The sequence below is a fragment of the Arvicanthis niloticus genome, chromosome X, assembly GCF_011762505.2.
Source record: "Arvicanthis niloticus isolate mArvNil1 chromosome X, mArvNil1.pat.X, whole genome shotgun sequence".
Taxonomy (NCBI): domain Eukaryota; kingdom Metazoa; phylum Chordata; class Mammalia; order Rodentia; family Muridae; genus Arvicanthis; species Arvicanthis niloticus.
Window position 1 is genome coordinate 129,941,354 of NC_047679.1, and position 15,162 is coordinate 129,956,515.

At 37.0% G+C, this 15,162-nt stretch overlaps 1 protein-coding gene across 2 annotated transcripts in view; it reads right to left on the reverse strand.

Annotated features, from left to right (window-relative positions):
- Window positions 1-5,446: 5,446 nt before the first annotated feature.
- Tmlhe (trimethyllysine hydroxylase, epsilon) overlaps window positions 5,447-15,162 on the reverse strand; it is a 122,891-nt gene continuing 113,175 nt past the window's right edge. The window contains exons 6-8 of one of the 2 annotated variants that reach the window (XM_034486193.2): window positions 13,745-13,981; window positions 6,915-7,053; window positions 5,447-6,312 (exon numbers count right to left, since the gene is read on the reverse strand). In XM_034486193.2, the coding sequence (XP_034342084.1) occupies window positions 6,181-6,312; window positions 6,915-7,053; window positions 13,745-13,981 (508 nt within the window). In that variant the 3' untranslated portion in view covers window positions 5,447-6,180. The remainder of the gene's footprint in view (window positions 6,313-6,914; window positions 7,054-13,744; window positions 13,982-15,162) is intronic. The other variant, XM_076919050.1, reaches the window with a different exon arrangement.

Consider the following 15,162-nt stretch of genomic DNA (forward strand, 5'->3'; position numbering starts at 1 on the left):
CCAAGTCATGAATTTGCTATAGTCCCTTAACTCACAGGCTGACCATCTCAAATCAGTTTAAAAAAGTTAAAGAAGGACTGGGTCTAAGCTTTGTTTTCCTAAATGTGTTATACTGGTACAATGCTTATGAGAGTAACAATATTCATCTCACTCTTATATCACTAAGAAGCTCATGCCAATTAAAACCTTAAACTTTGTAATCAAAGTAAATTGGTGCCATTTAAGAATTTATATCTTCATCTTGATATTAATTATACAGATTTCTACTAATAGGTTATGGCTATGCAATTAACCCCTAGCTAATCCTCTCTATTCCCACAAAACCACTACTTTTCCCTAGAAAGACAGTCCAACATTTACCACCTTAGTCCCCAAGCCCAGGGAATAGGGGTGCTGACTCTTCATTAGCTTCTTCAAGCTGATCATGGGCGTTGAGATATTAGAAGAGGAGTGGGGGGAAGAGCAAATTGACAATCCTCTGATGCTGTGTCTTCACTGCCTACAGATGGAATTCCCGGACCTCAGAGGTTTGAGCAGGTCTGCCCAGCTTGCTTGTTGAGTAGATACACCAAGGCAGATCATTCTGCAATATACAGTTCTCAAAACAAATTTTAGTATCAAGATAGCTTTTTTTTTTAAAAAGAGGGCTGACATTTTATTAAGGATGTTGGTTCTAACCGCTTTTCTTTTTCCCCCCTCTTTAATTGGATATTATATTTACATTTCAAATTTTATCCCTTTACCACATTCCCCCCACCTCCCAGGAACCCCTTATCCCATCCCCCCTCCTCCTGCTTCTATGAGGGTGTTTACCCACCTACCCCCAATCCCCCTCCCCACCCTCAGATTACTTCCCCCCCACTCAGTGCTCAGCCTTCAAGGTACCATTGACCTCATCTCCCACCTATGCCCAACAAGGCCATCCTCCCCTACATGTACAGCTGGAGTCATGTGGCTCTCCATATGTGCTCCTAGGCTGGTGGTTTAGACCCTGGGGAGATCTGGCTGGTTGGTATTGTTGCTCTCCTCATCACCCCACTATTATTGTGTAGGGTGCAATGTATGCTTTAAGTTTTAGTAAAGTTTCTTTTATGTATGTGGGTGCCCTTACATTTGGGGCATAGATGTTGAGAATTGCGAGTTCCTCTTGGTACATTTTTCCTTTGATGAATATGAAGTGTCCTTCTTTATCTTTTTTGATTACTTCTGGTAGAAAACTGATTTTATTTGATATTAGAATTGCTACTCCAGCTTGTTTCTTGGGACCATTTGCTTTGAAGATTGTTTTCCAACCTTTTACTCTGAGGTAGTGTCTTTTCCACAGAGGTGCGTTTCCTGAATGCAGCAAAATGTTGGGTCCTGTTTACGTATCCAGTCTGATAGTCTATGTCTTTTTATTGGAGAATTGAGTCCATTGATATTAAGAGATATTAAGGAAAAATGAGTGTTGTTTCCTGTTATTTTTGTTATTGGCAGTGGAGATATGTTTGTGTAGCTACCTTCTTTTACGGTTTTTGGAAGATTACTTTCCTGCTTTTTCTAGATTGTAGTTTCCCTCCTTGTGATGGAGTTTTCCACCAATTATCCTTTGAAGTGCTGGGTTTGTGTTGAGATACTGTGTAAATTTGGATTTGTCATGGAATATTTTGGTTTCTCCATCAATAATGATTGACAGTTTTGCTGGGTATAGTAGTCTGGGCTGGCATTTATGTTCTTTTAGGGTCTGTATGATATCAGTCCAGAATATTCTGGCTTTTATGGTCTCTGGTGAGAAGTCTGGTGTAATTCGTATAGGTCTGCTTTTATATGTTACTTTGCCTTTTTCCCTTACTGCTTTTAGTATTTTTTCTTTGTTTTGTACATTTGATGTTTTGACTATTATGTGGCGGGAAGTATTTCTTTTCTGGTCTAAACTATTTGGAGTTCTGTAGGCTTCTTGTATATTTATGGACATCTCTTTCTTTAGGTTACGGAAGTTTTCCTCTATAATTTTGTTGAGAATATTTACTGGTCCTTTAAGTTGGGAGTCTTCCCCCTCATCTATTCCTATTATCCTTAGGTTTGGCCTTCTCATTGTGTCTTGGATTTCTTGTATATTTTGGGTTAGTAGCTTTTTGTATTTTGCATTTTCTTTGACAGTTGTGTCAATGTTTTCCATGGTATCTTCTGCACATGAGATTCTCTCTTCCATCTCTTGTATTCTGTTGGTGATACTTGTGTCTATAACTCCTGATCGTTTTTTTAAGTTTTCTATCTCCAGGGTATTCTCCCTTTGTGATTTCTTTATTGTTTCTACTTCCATTTTTAGATCCTGCATGGTTTTAATTCCTTCTCCTGTTTGGTTGCATTTTCTTGCAATTCCTTAAGGGATTTTTGTGTTTCCTCTTTAAGGGTTTCTATCTGTTCTTTGAGAGTGTTATTTATGTCTTTCTTAAAGTCCTCTATCATCATCATGAGAAGTGATTTTAATTCTGAATCCTGCTTTTCTGGTGTGATGGGGTGTTCAGGGCTTGCTATGATGGGGGAACTGGGTTCTGATGATGTCATGTAACTTTGGTTTCTGTTGCTTACGTTCTTGCACCTGCCTTTTGCCATCTGGTTAAATCTAGTGCTACCTGTACTTCTGTCTCTGATTGAAGCCTGCCTTTCCAGTTGTCTCGCTTGTGTTTGGTCTTCTAGTGGTCCAGACGTCTCTGTGATTTTTTTCCAGGTGCACCGATTACGGTGTTATCTCTAGGATGCCTCAGGATATGATGCCTCCAAGGTGGCAGTCCAGCTAGGTGTCTGCTGTTCTGGGTGCAGTGTCTCCTCTTGGATATCTCAGGATATGTTGTCTGACGCTCTGAGTTCAGTTGTTCCTCTGTGGCTCTGGGTTGAGTGGACCTTCCAGTATGTCTCAGGCGGAATCTGGGGTCCACACAACAGCAGACCTGGCAGAGGTCTGGTCCAGGCCTCAGACCCGGGAGATGGGCAGAAGGGGGTTGCTAGCCGGCAGGGGCGGGGGAGGGGTATCTGCTGGAATCTGAGCACTCAGGGCACCCAGCTATGGGCTCAGGGCAGTATGTGGGTTTTCCTACCTAAAGCTGGCTGTGGGATCCTTGGAGCCCCCAGAATGTCTCCGGTGGGATCCGGGGTGCACTCACCAGCAGGCCTCAGACCGGAAGAGGGGCAAGCAGTGGAAGGGGAGTGCTAGTGCTGGCTGTGGGATCTGTGGAGCCCCCAGAATGTCGCTGGTGGGATCCGGGGTGCACTCACCAGCAGGCCAGGCAGAGCATATTTTTAAAAAACATCATCATATCCCTACGCCTCACCACCACTGAAGGCATAAAGCAAACAAAGCATTAAATTTTATCTGTAAAAGTTTTGCAATTAATGTGTATAATATTTTAAGAGGGGGAATATGAAAAGATCAACAGAAATGGAGGAATAGAATTTATATTTGTAAATGTTATCTAATTGCCCAAATACAAGTTTGCCTAGTAATCCAAGTATTCTGGAGGTACATCTATCATGATGAGTTAGTTCTCTGAACAGTAGAACCCAGTAACCCTTTGTACTCTCAGTGGTGTGTGTGTGTGTGTGTGTGTGTGTGTGTGTAAGAATTACATGGAAACTCAGAAATCTTTAGTCTGTTTGCAATTTCTTTCATAAATACCAAGCTGATGATGACTTTATTTCAAAAGAGTTGTCATGACCCCTAATTTAATTTCTTGAGAAACTATTTAGATGGAGACAACTCTTCCAGGATGAGAAAACATTAAATATGAATCCCATTTCTATTTTATTATTGAGCTTGAGCTACCAACAGTGTCTGGAGATGTCCTGTAGGAGATGGAAAACTCTCCTATAAGACAAAGCTTTGGGGTTTCAGCTAAGCCTTTTAATGTGCTGACATAGTTGAAGAACCAACCCTAAGAACCAAGATTCTAACCCAGTGATTGTCAAAGTTCTGTCTAAAGATACATTTTGTGAGATTCCTGAGGACATTTTTAATGGGCTTGTGAGATTAAAAACTATTTTATGACAATACTAAGATGATATTTGTGTTTTTCATTCCCATTATTGCACCAGTATACGGAGGCCACAGATGATGGCATGCCATAATATAATGGCATGTATCTGATAAGTCATTGACTGGTGTTTTGTCTTTATAGCTTTTAAACTTGTTTTTTGCTCTTTTGTATCTAATACAGTCAGTATTAGTATATTTTACCTATACTCTTTAGGGTCTTTGGTAACTTTTAAGTATGGTAAAGTGCTCTCACATTGCAAAATGTAAAGGAGTATCAGCAGTGTAAAGGAAAACTACAAAATGAGAGAAAATGTTAACTCTACATTCTTTTAAATATATAGGGCACTCCAAAAATTCTGTAGCCAAAATACAAGCAACTGATTAAAAGCTGTCAAGAACTCTAGAATGGCATTTGTGGTGGTTTGTATAGGTTTGGCTTCCACAGGTTCATGTGTTTGAATGCTTGGCTATAGGTACTATTGCTATTAGGAGATGTGGCCTTGTTAGAGGAAGTTTGTCACTGTGGACTCAGGGCTTTGAGGTCTAAAATGCTCAACCTACAGCCAGTGTGAAACATCCAGTCTTTGGTGCCTGTGGATCAAGATATAGAACTCCCAGCTCCTTCTAGACCATGTCTGCTTGGATGCTGCCATGCTTCTTGCCATGATGATAATGAACTGAACCTCTGAAACTGTAAGCCAGCTCCAATTAAATATTTTTCTTTATAAGAGTTGTCTTGATCATGTTGTCTCCTCACAGCAATGAAACTCTAAGACAACAGTTCTCAAAGGAACACATAAAATTGTCAAGAGGTATCTGAAAAGTGTTGGGCCCCATTTTGGCCCTGGTTCGGGCCTCGAGGACAAACCTGAGCCTGGCTCAAGTTTTCTTTTGGAAAAGCCTAAGCCTGGCTTGAGTTTTGAGACTTGTCTCAATCACTTCTGTATTGGGGTAACAGGGCAAGACCTGTTTGGCCCTGCCTTTGCCCACCATTGCTGATGTAAAGCTTTGCCATTGGCCCTGTCAGTCACCCCATACCCTCTGTCACCCTTCCCTGCCTCCTACATCATCTCACCCCACCAAAAATCCCCCCTCCCTATGCTCCAAGTTTATATAAGCAAGAGGCTGATGCAATAAAGTTGAGTTCCTGCTTAGACAAGACTCCCAGCCCTGTGTGTTTGTTTTGGGCCGACAACACTCACCATCCCCACTCAGTCCCAGAGAAGAGGCCTGGCAGGACCAACACCTCTCTCCTCTCACCTAGACCTGCTGGCAAGGAGCGGACAAAAAGTTTCAAAATAGCACTAGTCCTCTGGAAGAAGCCAAATCAGACTACAGTGAGATATCATTTTGATCCAGCTACAATTGCAATAGTGAACACCAAAAAGTATAAAAGTTAGTGAGGATGTACACTGAAAAGAAGGCTTATTTCACTGTTGATGGGCATGTAAATTAGTATATTTATTATGGGAAGCAGAACACAGCTTTCAAGAATGTTAAAAAAAAATTAAAACTACTGAATTATCCATATGCCCTCTCTGGGTATATTACATACCAAAGGAAAATTAAACCTATATATCACAGATTATCTGCATGACCATGTTTGTTGATATATTATCATTAGCAGCTAAAATATGGACTCAATCTTGAATTGTGGCACAATGGAATACTATTCAGTCATCAAAAAAATCCCATCAACCACTGAAACTGGAAGGTGCTAGAAGATGTAGGATATATTCAAAATACAAGAAAGCATATATTCTTAGTTAACCCAATTATAAAAGCTGAAAACGTTTTACAAATGTAGCTTTATAAGTATTTTGTCATTTCTAGAATGTATTGCATTCTGATTTAGCTGAAGACAAATTATATAATACTATTGGTTCCCTTTTAATATGGAGATTATATTTCTTAAACACAGTAATTATAATTATATCAAAAAGATTAGATTAGGAAATGATTAGTCTCATAACTTTGGAAGAAATCCACCCTACTAGATGACTGATATTAGACAACTCAGAAGCCTTTCTTTAACAGGCTTCTCCTAGAAAAGTAAGGAAAAGCTTCCATTTTATAGAATGGGAAATAGATAATATGAAGCAAATTTTAACACAATATTGTTCTGTTGATATAAAATTCTGGTAGTAAGGTGCCAAGTGCTTTCAATTTTAAGCATGAAGACCCAGGAGACGAGCAGTATTCAATACATCATCTCTAGTTAAATAGCAGCCACAGAGTTGACGGTAGCCAGTAAATGATTCCCTGCCATGAAGGACTCGCCAGTTGTCTATAAATAGTACCTGTGAATATATGAAAAAAGAGAGTAAACAAGGGCAAATCTTAGGGAATCTAAATCAGAAGAGATCACTGAAAGATAAAACTTTAAATTGTTCTATGGGTTACATCTGATAAAATATTTTTCTTTTGAAGATAATTAGATTAAAGGGAAAAATAAGACTTATCTAACCTTGTAGCAGGCTAAATAGCAATTAAAAATAGTTTTTATAAGCTCTGTATACCCAAGGAACTTATATTCTTTAAGCAATTATCTTTTTTCAAAGTAAATCAGGAAATGGGTTTCTTTATCTGTAATCCTCAGTTTATACTTTCTTAAATAGCTGTTGCTATTCTGTAGTTACAGGAAATATCAAGATTTAAAAATGGAATCATTAAGCTGAAAGGATCTTACTGAAATTCCTTCATCATTAAAATAAATATGTCTAATGTCTGGAGATAAAGTGGTGCCTGCTCCCAATCATCAGTGAATGACTGGGAGGACCAGGAATAATAAGAAAAATCTTTTCCCTTTGTAACATGTTGACACATATTAAACAAGTTTTAATTTTCAACAATTTTGTATGGCAAGCTTACTTGATGTATCTTTATAGAGTTTGGGGCCTACCTTTCCAGGCTTCAATTTGACCCAAAGCTCATTCTCAGGCTTTCTCAATTCAGTTGTTAGGGTTCGGTGTGCTGTATACCAACGATGGACAACATCATAAGGCACAGTGTTGATGACAGCCCTGTCATAGTTGTTGTACCTTATAAACCATGAGAAATAAAGATTTTAGACACACGATAAAGTCATTGACTGCTTATTGAACTGTTTTAGATAATGCTTTCTCAGTGTTTACTGTTTGTTCAAAACTTGAAATGACAATGAATCAAATTATTCTTGGGAATACAGCACCAGAGAAAAGAAATTCCACTATCTGCTGGTCACATTTTGGTTTTCTTTGGAGTCTTTTAGGGACAGGGAGTCAACGTTAAGTTCCATCTGATTTCTCCCATCTCAGGATATGGTTGGTTTTTCTTTTTTCTTGTTTGTCTGTTTTGGTTAGGATATGGTGTTTTATCTGAAGTGTGTTTCCTGGAATAAATATTGATCAAAGTGCAATGAAAACATCAGGGGATGATTTGAACATTTTACATTAAACTAAGGAGGACAGTACAAGTTGTATAAACAAAGCTATCCTTAAAATATATAGAATGAGATAATTCCACAAATATTTTCCTTTGTGAGAAAAATACTAGATATAACCTAGTAAAGTTTTACTCAGAGGTCTTCATTCAGTCTGTTATTCATTCAATACTAGTACTTACATGAGCACCTCCTATTGTCAAGGAATTTATTAGGAAATAATTATGTGATGTAACATGGTCTGAGCTTTTTTTGAAGTTTATATACTATTGAGGATGCAAAGATATAAATGCAACTAATACATAAATAAGATAGTTTCAGCGAGTTACAGATGCAGTGTGAAAATACAGTGACATGTGTTTATGGGTAACTAAACACTGTTTTTGAATGCTGAAGGAATTTTTTGAGAAGTGACACTGGAGCTGGTGCCTGTATGAATAGAAATCAAGTATATGACAAACTGAAGGAAGTGCAATCTAGCCAGAGAGAATAGCAAATATAAAGTATTGGGATAGAAAGCACTTTATTATGTTTACAGACCATGAAGCAGGCCATGTGGCTTGTGTTGAGTAATCAAGGAGAATTATGATTCAAGAAATGAAATAGAGGAAGTAACCAGGAGCGAGAATGTGTGTGTGTGTGTGTGTGTGTGTGTGTGTGTGTGTGTGTATAGTCATGGAGGGCATGATAAAGCAGCCTTGGACTTGGTCTGCTTACTATGAGAACCACTGAAAATTATTTACTAAGATAATGTTTTTCTGTCCAGGTGTGGTATGCATACCTCTAATCATACCACTAAAGAGACAGAAGCAGGTGGAACTCTTTCAGTTTGAGGCCAGCCAAGGCTACATAGTTGTAGCCCGTCTAAAAGAAAACATAATGAATTTCTATTTTGGAGAAGGGAAATTAACATTTTGCTGAAGTATAACATAAGTAGGAAAGTACATATATAAATCTTGATGAATTTTCATGTTGGGGTGACATTCATGTTACTACTAATGAGATATACCAGTTATTGCTAGAACACTGTAACATTTTCTCAAGCTCCTTTCCAGTCACATTGCTTCTCCTACCCAAGGTTAATTATCATTCTGATTTCTGTCACTAAAAAATGTTCATAAAAAGTTTTATATAAATGGAATCATATGGTATCTCCTTTTTGTTGGCATTTTTCATCTAATATTGCAGTTATAAAATTCATCATTTAGTAGTATTTACTCATTAATGGTGCTGTATGGAACTTAATTGTATGATCATTCCCTAATTTATTCATTGTACTGTTACTGAACATTTGAGTAGTTTTCATTTTGGAACTATTTTATAAGTAGTGCTTCCATGAACATTCTATTATATATCTTGGTAAATGTATGTATTCATTTTGCTTGGTATAAACTTAAGGATAGAATTTCTGGATTGTAAGGTATGTATATTGTCAGATTTTAGTAGATGTTGCCAATGGTCTTGCTTTCAAAGAGAAACAATTTTTCTCTTCAAGATATCAGATAACATTTGTTGAGTTTGGTATATAACATAGTCAGAGCCAGTATTCTTTTTTCTCATATGTGAAACAAACACCAGCTTAGTAGGCCTCGCAGGACTACTATCAGAGAAACAAATGAAAGAGCATAATGAATTGTACTTTCTCTCAAGATTTTAGGAGCAATGTTCATATAAGGAAGACAGTGAGGAAGCAGTCTTCAATGTCATTTCTAGAGACTTCTGGTTCTATATATTTAGTAGCTAAATAAATACTATTTCATTGGCTTATTTTACAATCTTAGAAGGAAAACCATTATTAGCCTCCTTTTACACATAAGACAATTTAAACTTGGAAAGAGTAAATTTGTCACAGATTACTATTTTAGGTAATTGGATTTCTCTAATATTTTACTTATTGATAGCATCATGGGGAAAGAATTATTAAATTCCTGTAAACACTTGCTCATAAGGCCATCCTTAAAAAAGTATCTGACAGTAGCTAAAATTAATACAATCAACAGCACCAAGTACTGGCAAGAACTTGAAGCAGATGCAACTTTCATCCATTCTTTATGAAGGTGTAAAAATGGTATAACTCATTTGGTGAAATATGTTATTTACTGAAACTAAACATTCCTGAACTCTGTAACATACCAGTTCTATTCTGTGATAATTAACATTAATTATCAACTTGACAGAATCTACAATCACCTAAGAGACAAAAACCTCTGGCCAAGTCTCTGAGGGCATTTCCTGAGAGGCATAACTGAATAACGAGGCTCTTCTCTAAATTTGGGTGCCACCATTCCATGGGCCAGAGTCCTGGATTAAATACCAAGGAGAAAGTGAGCTGAGTACCAGCATTCATATCTCTCTGATCCCTGATTGTCTGTTGTAACCTGCTACCAAGTATATAACTCTTCAACTATGAGCCAGAGTAAAATCCTTCCTTCTCTGACTTGCTTTTGTTAGGAATTTTGTCATAGCAGTGAGAAAAGTAATTAATACACATCCCTAGGTATTTGATAGAAATGAGAATATATATTCACAAAAGTACTTTTATTGGAATTTTATGGCAATTTCAATCATAATGAAACCAAACTAGAAACAACTTGCAGTTTTTTTCAAAAGAAAGAAAGAAAGAAAGGAAGAAAGGAAGGAAGAAAGAAAGAAAGAAACAAAGAAAGAAAGAAAGAAAGAAAGAAAGAAAGAGTAGTTTCCTTTGGGGATACATATGCAGGGTTTGCTTGGAAAATAGAAAAGTACTTACTCTATTGAGGATAATGATATTTATATGTTGATATAGAGTCATGCCACAAATATATTTATTTCTCATACCTCTATAAGTGTCTTAGTTTGAATTTTATTGCTGCAAAGAGACAGCATGACAAAGGCAATTCTTATAAAGGACAACAATTAATTGGGATTGGCTTACAGTTTCAGAGATTTAGGATGCATGGCAGCAATGCAGGCAGGCATGACAGTGGAGAGCAAGGTGAGAATTCTACATCTTGATCCAAAGACAGCCAGGAGAAGACTGAATTCCAGGTAGCTAGGAGAAGGGTCTCAAAACCCATTTCCTCCAACAAGGCCACACCTCCTAATAGTGCCACACCCTGGTCCAAACATCCTCAAGCCATAATAACTTTATCATTTAAAAACATCACTATATGTACTTTCCACTTGAAAACAAAAAATATATAAAACCATATTGAACTCAATTTTATATAGAAATTCAAGTATTTAAGTGAGAAATATGTGTGTATCTACAATATACTTTAAAACATTTCAAAAAATATGATTAACTGATAGGTGGATAGATGGTGCCTTAGTTAGGGTTTCTATTGCTGTGGTGAAACATGACCAAGACAACTTGTAAAAGAAAGGGTTCATTTAGCTCTAGCTTCCATATCACAGCTCATCATCAAAGAAAGTTAAGACAGAAACTCAAACATGGCAATAACCTAGGGGCAGGAGCTGAAGCAGAGGCCATGGAAGAGTGCCAGTTACTGGCTTGCTCCTCATGGCTTGCTTAGCCTGCTTTCAGGGATGGAACTACCTACAATTGGCTAGACCCTTCCCCATCAATCACAAATTAAGAAAATGCCCTCAGGCTTGGCCACAGGCCAATCTTATGGAAGCATTTTCTTAATTAATGTCCTTCCTCTCTGATGTCTTCTAGCTTGTATCAAATTGACATAAAAACTAACCATGAAAGATGGACAGAAAAACGGAGGGTTCCATGATAAAACAAGAATTTAGCAATATTTTAATGGTGTGATGTAGGTTGCAGAGTGAGGTTTTCCCACATTAAACGATTGTTGGGAGCTGACTTAAGCAGAAAGCGGCTAGATCAACTTTGCAGCCATCTGGAACCATATACCCTGATGAAAGACTTGGTTTTCAAAAGCCTATAACAGCTGAAGCACACTGTGATAAGTATATTGTTTATCCCACATAGCTTGTTTTGCTGTTTAGTGACCTCAGTGTATGGTGCACGTGGTAAAATGTTTTCACCTGTGTTCTCCTACTTGTGTATATAAATACCTCAGAATTCCCTTCAATAAGGGAGACTTGAGGGAGACTTGAGAAAATAGAAGAGACTGAATCACACCCTGTCTTGTCTCCATTCTTCGCGTCTCTTGCCCCAAGAGCCACACTCTCTCTTGACCAGAGCACTTAGCCCCAAAAGTGTTGAGGCAAAGTGTTGAGGCAGAATGTGGGCCTCAACAAATGATTTTTTATTTTTCCATTTGTTAAGGTGTTCATGGTAAAATGTTGGACATACTTCTTATTTTTATGTGGTGGGTATATAAGAGATGACTGAAGGAGTGTTTCTTTGAGGAACTTATTCAAGAAAAGTGAATCACTATTGACATAATTCCTTCTACCTTTGAGGGTAAAGAACAGAGATAGTAACTTATTTTTAACAATAGGTATGCTAAGTATTATTATTGAAACTCAGAAACTTGTGATAAATAGGTTAAGTGACTTGGTCAAGACCATAAATCATTGATTAATAGTCAGGATTTGGCTTTTTCTGTAGTACTTTCAAGTTAACTTTTTGCAGCTTTCTTACTTTCACCTAATACTTAATATCATTTGATATACCATATATTTGATTTTTAAAAATAAAATAGCCCTTCTTATTAGAATGAAGATTCTATGACAGTCATAATGTTTTCACAATTATGTCTCTGGAATAAAAACAGTGCCTATGTCTTTGTAGGTACTCAACAAGTTTTTGTGGAAGAAAAATGCTCTGTAGAAGTTAGCTTAAGTGGAAGTAAAATAATAAAAATATTGGCTGCAACATGGAAAACAACTTAAACCTAAAGCAATGCAGTTTTTCTCAGGCTGAATCTGTATAGAAAACATGAGTTGTGTGAGTTGAAGCTACAACAGTAAGAAGGGGTCAGGGTATGTGGAATTGTATATGTTATAAGAATAACTTGGGTTTTTAGGAAGATATTAAGTGGATATAGAATTTTTTAAAAAAGTTGTTGGTGTTTTGTTTGCTTGTTTTTCAAGATAGGGTTTCTCTGTGTAATATCCCTGATTGTCCTAGAACTCACTCTGTAGACCAGGCTGGCCTCAGAACTCTGAGATCCCTCTGCCTCTGCAGCCTGAATGCTGGGATTAAAGGCATGTCTGGTAATGCTCAATCAGAAGTGTAACCCAATACCCAACCTAGATATATCAACTATCTTTGACTGGTGGAGACACATCAACATCTGCCTCCCTGTTTCCCCCCTTTTTCTCTCTCTCATCACCTAGCTTCTCCTCTCCTTCTTCTCCTCCTCTCCTTACTCCTTTTCTTCCTCTCAGTACTCCTCCCACCTTAGCTCCTTCTACATATCACCCTTCCTGTTAAAATAAAACTTTTCTCTCAAAATACAATTAGAGCATAATTATGCCAATTTGTACCAGTGAGGTACAAGATAGTCCTAATACCTAGTCCATCATTTTGTTGACTAACCAGAACTTCTGTCATCTCTCCTAACTAAAACACTTAGTTCTGAACCTGGCTTTTTTTCTTGGCTTTAGAATGAATGTCAGCTGAAAACCATCCACTCAAATCTTTTCTCTCAAAGTAAACAGCCGGGATTGGCTATGATTAATATTTTTTAAAAATTGTATAAAAGCAAAAAGGAAAAGGGGGCATGGGATAGGGGTTTTCTAGGGAGGGGAAATGTGGAAAGGGGATGGCATCTGAAATGTAAATAAAATATCCAATAAAAAACATAAAAAAAATAAAGGCATGTCTGACCTGATTTTGATCCAATGCTGAGAAAACCAACCCCTGAAAAGTGTTCCTGTGACCTTCACACATGTGCAGTGGATATATATATATATATATATATTTCCTCATACATAAACACACACACACACACAATACAAATTTAAAAGATTTCTCTAGCTACAACATACAAAATGGATAAAAGGTGGGAAAAGGGTGAAATCAATGATAATGGTCTCACACAGAAGGTGGCATTGCTGAGAGGAAGCACTGGCTACTTTGAGGAAAATTAGTAGGTAAACCTGGTTAGATTGGTTGTAGAATGTGAGGGATATGAACAAATTGAAGGTAGCTCTCCATCTTTTGCTTGGGCAATTCAGTGGATATATCATTCCACTGAATAAAAGATTAGCAAATATATAGTGAGGTGAGCTTAAAGTGAGCAGAGCCTATGAGCTAGATTTTGAATATGATACACTGTATATTCTATAAGACAGCCAAACGATGATTCCAGGAGATAGCTGAGTACAGTAGTCAAGAGCTTAATATATAATAAATATATCACATGGGAGAATAGTTGTTTTGTACTCACCTGATCAAATATAGCTCTTTATTCCATGGATAGATATTTAAGATGGGCCCAACCCCAATCATGTGATTGTGACATTGTCCAACATTTTCAATATATTCATGCTTCAATGGTACTTTGCTGAGGAGTTCAAATTCCTCAGGTGCCTTTTGAAGTAATTGTTGTGCTGCATAGAATCCATCCACTAACAGTGTTCTGCCACCTGTTCCTTCATGCTTAAGACAATGAAATACTTGAATGCTAAAGAAAGCAAAGAAAATTCTTCTGTTCAGTGGATAAAAGAGAATACATTGAAATGCTAGTATATTATGTCAGAAATGATTACTAAATCTACTTTGGTAATTTTAATGAAGAAAGAAATACCATTTCTTAATTGTTTTTCCTTCATAGAAAGTTGTACATTTTTAGTCTTAAGTATGTCACTACACATTTATTTCAAAGATATATAATATGTATTAAGGGATATATATGCCAGGGAAGACATGGGAATATAGACATAAACAAGATGTAGTCTCTGTTTTGAAAATGCTCATAATGTAGTAAGAAGAGATGAAACTAGTACCAATAACATTTGAATGAAAAATAAAGTTGTACACAAGTTGTGGTAAGGTCCATAAAAAAGAAAATTAAAGAAATATTTGAATGAGAAAGGGAACAGCTTTGCTTAGTCTTAAATAATGAACAAGAATTGAAATGGAATGAGTTTGAAGCATGGAGAAAGGACCCTAGAGACAAACCATAACCAAGTATAGTGATATAAATCAACAGGGCATATTCAAGGAAAAGAAGTTTCTGTTGTCATAGCAGAGAAAATCATAGAATGCTCTTAATTTGTTAAAAATTTATGGTTATATTAACAATTTTAAAGTATGGCTGGCAAGATGGCTCATAAGGTAAAGGCACTTGCTGATGACCTGTATTTGAACCCTAGGAACCATGTACTGGAAGGAGAAAAGTGACTCCCACAGGTTATGTTTTTTACCTAACCCTTGTGTGCATTGGCACACAGACCCAGACACCCCCTTTCCTACACACACACACTACACAAATAAATAAAACTAAAACATTTTTTTATTGTTTTGATATGTAGATCAATTGATAAAATACATGCCTACCATGCACAAAGCCCAGGGTTCAATCCCCACCACTAGCACAATCAATGTGTGATGAGATATGCCTATAATCCTAGAACCTGAGAAGGCATCCTTGTTGGCTCCCTAGTGAGTTTGAGGCCAATCTTGGCTACATGGGACACTGTCTAAACAAAACAGAAAAAAAATCTCATGAACAAAAAATCTCCACCTTTCCTTAATAAACTCTAATTTTGCTTCATAAAAAAAAGTTGACTATGCCAACAGTTCTAAAGTCCGGTGGGAACAAAGATAATAAAATAACTAGGAAAACCATGTACAGGATGAAGT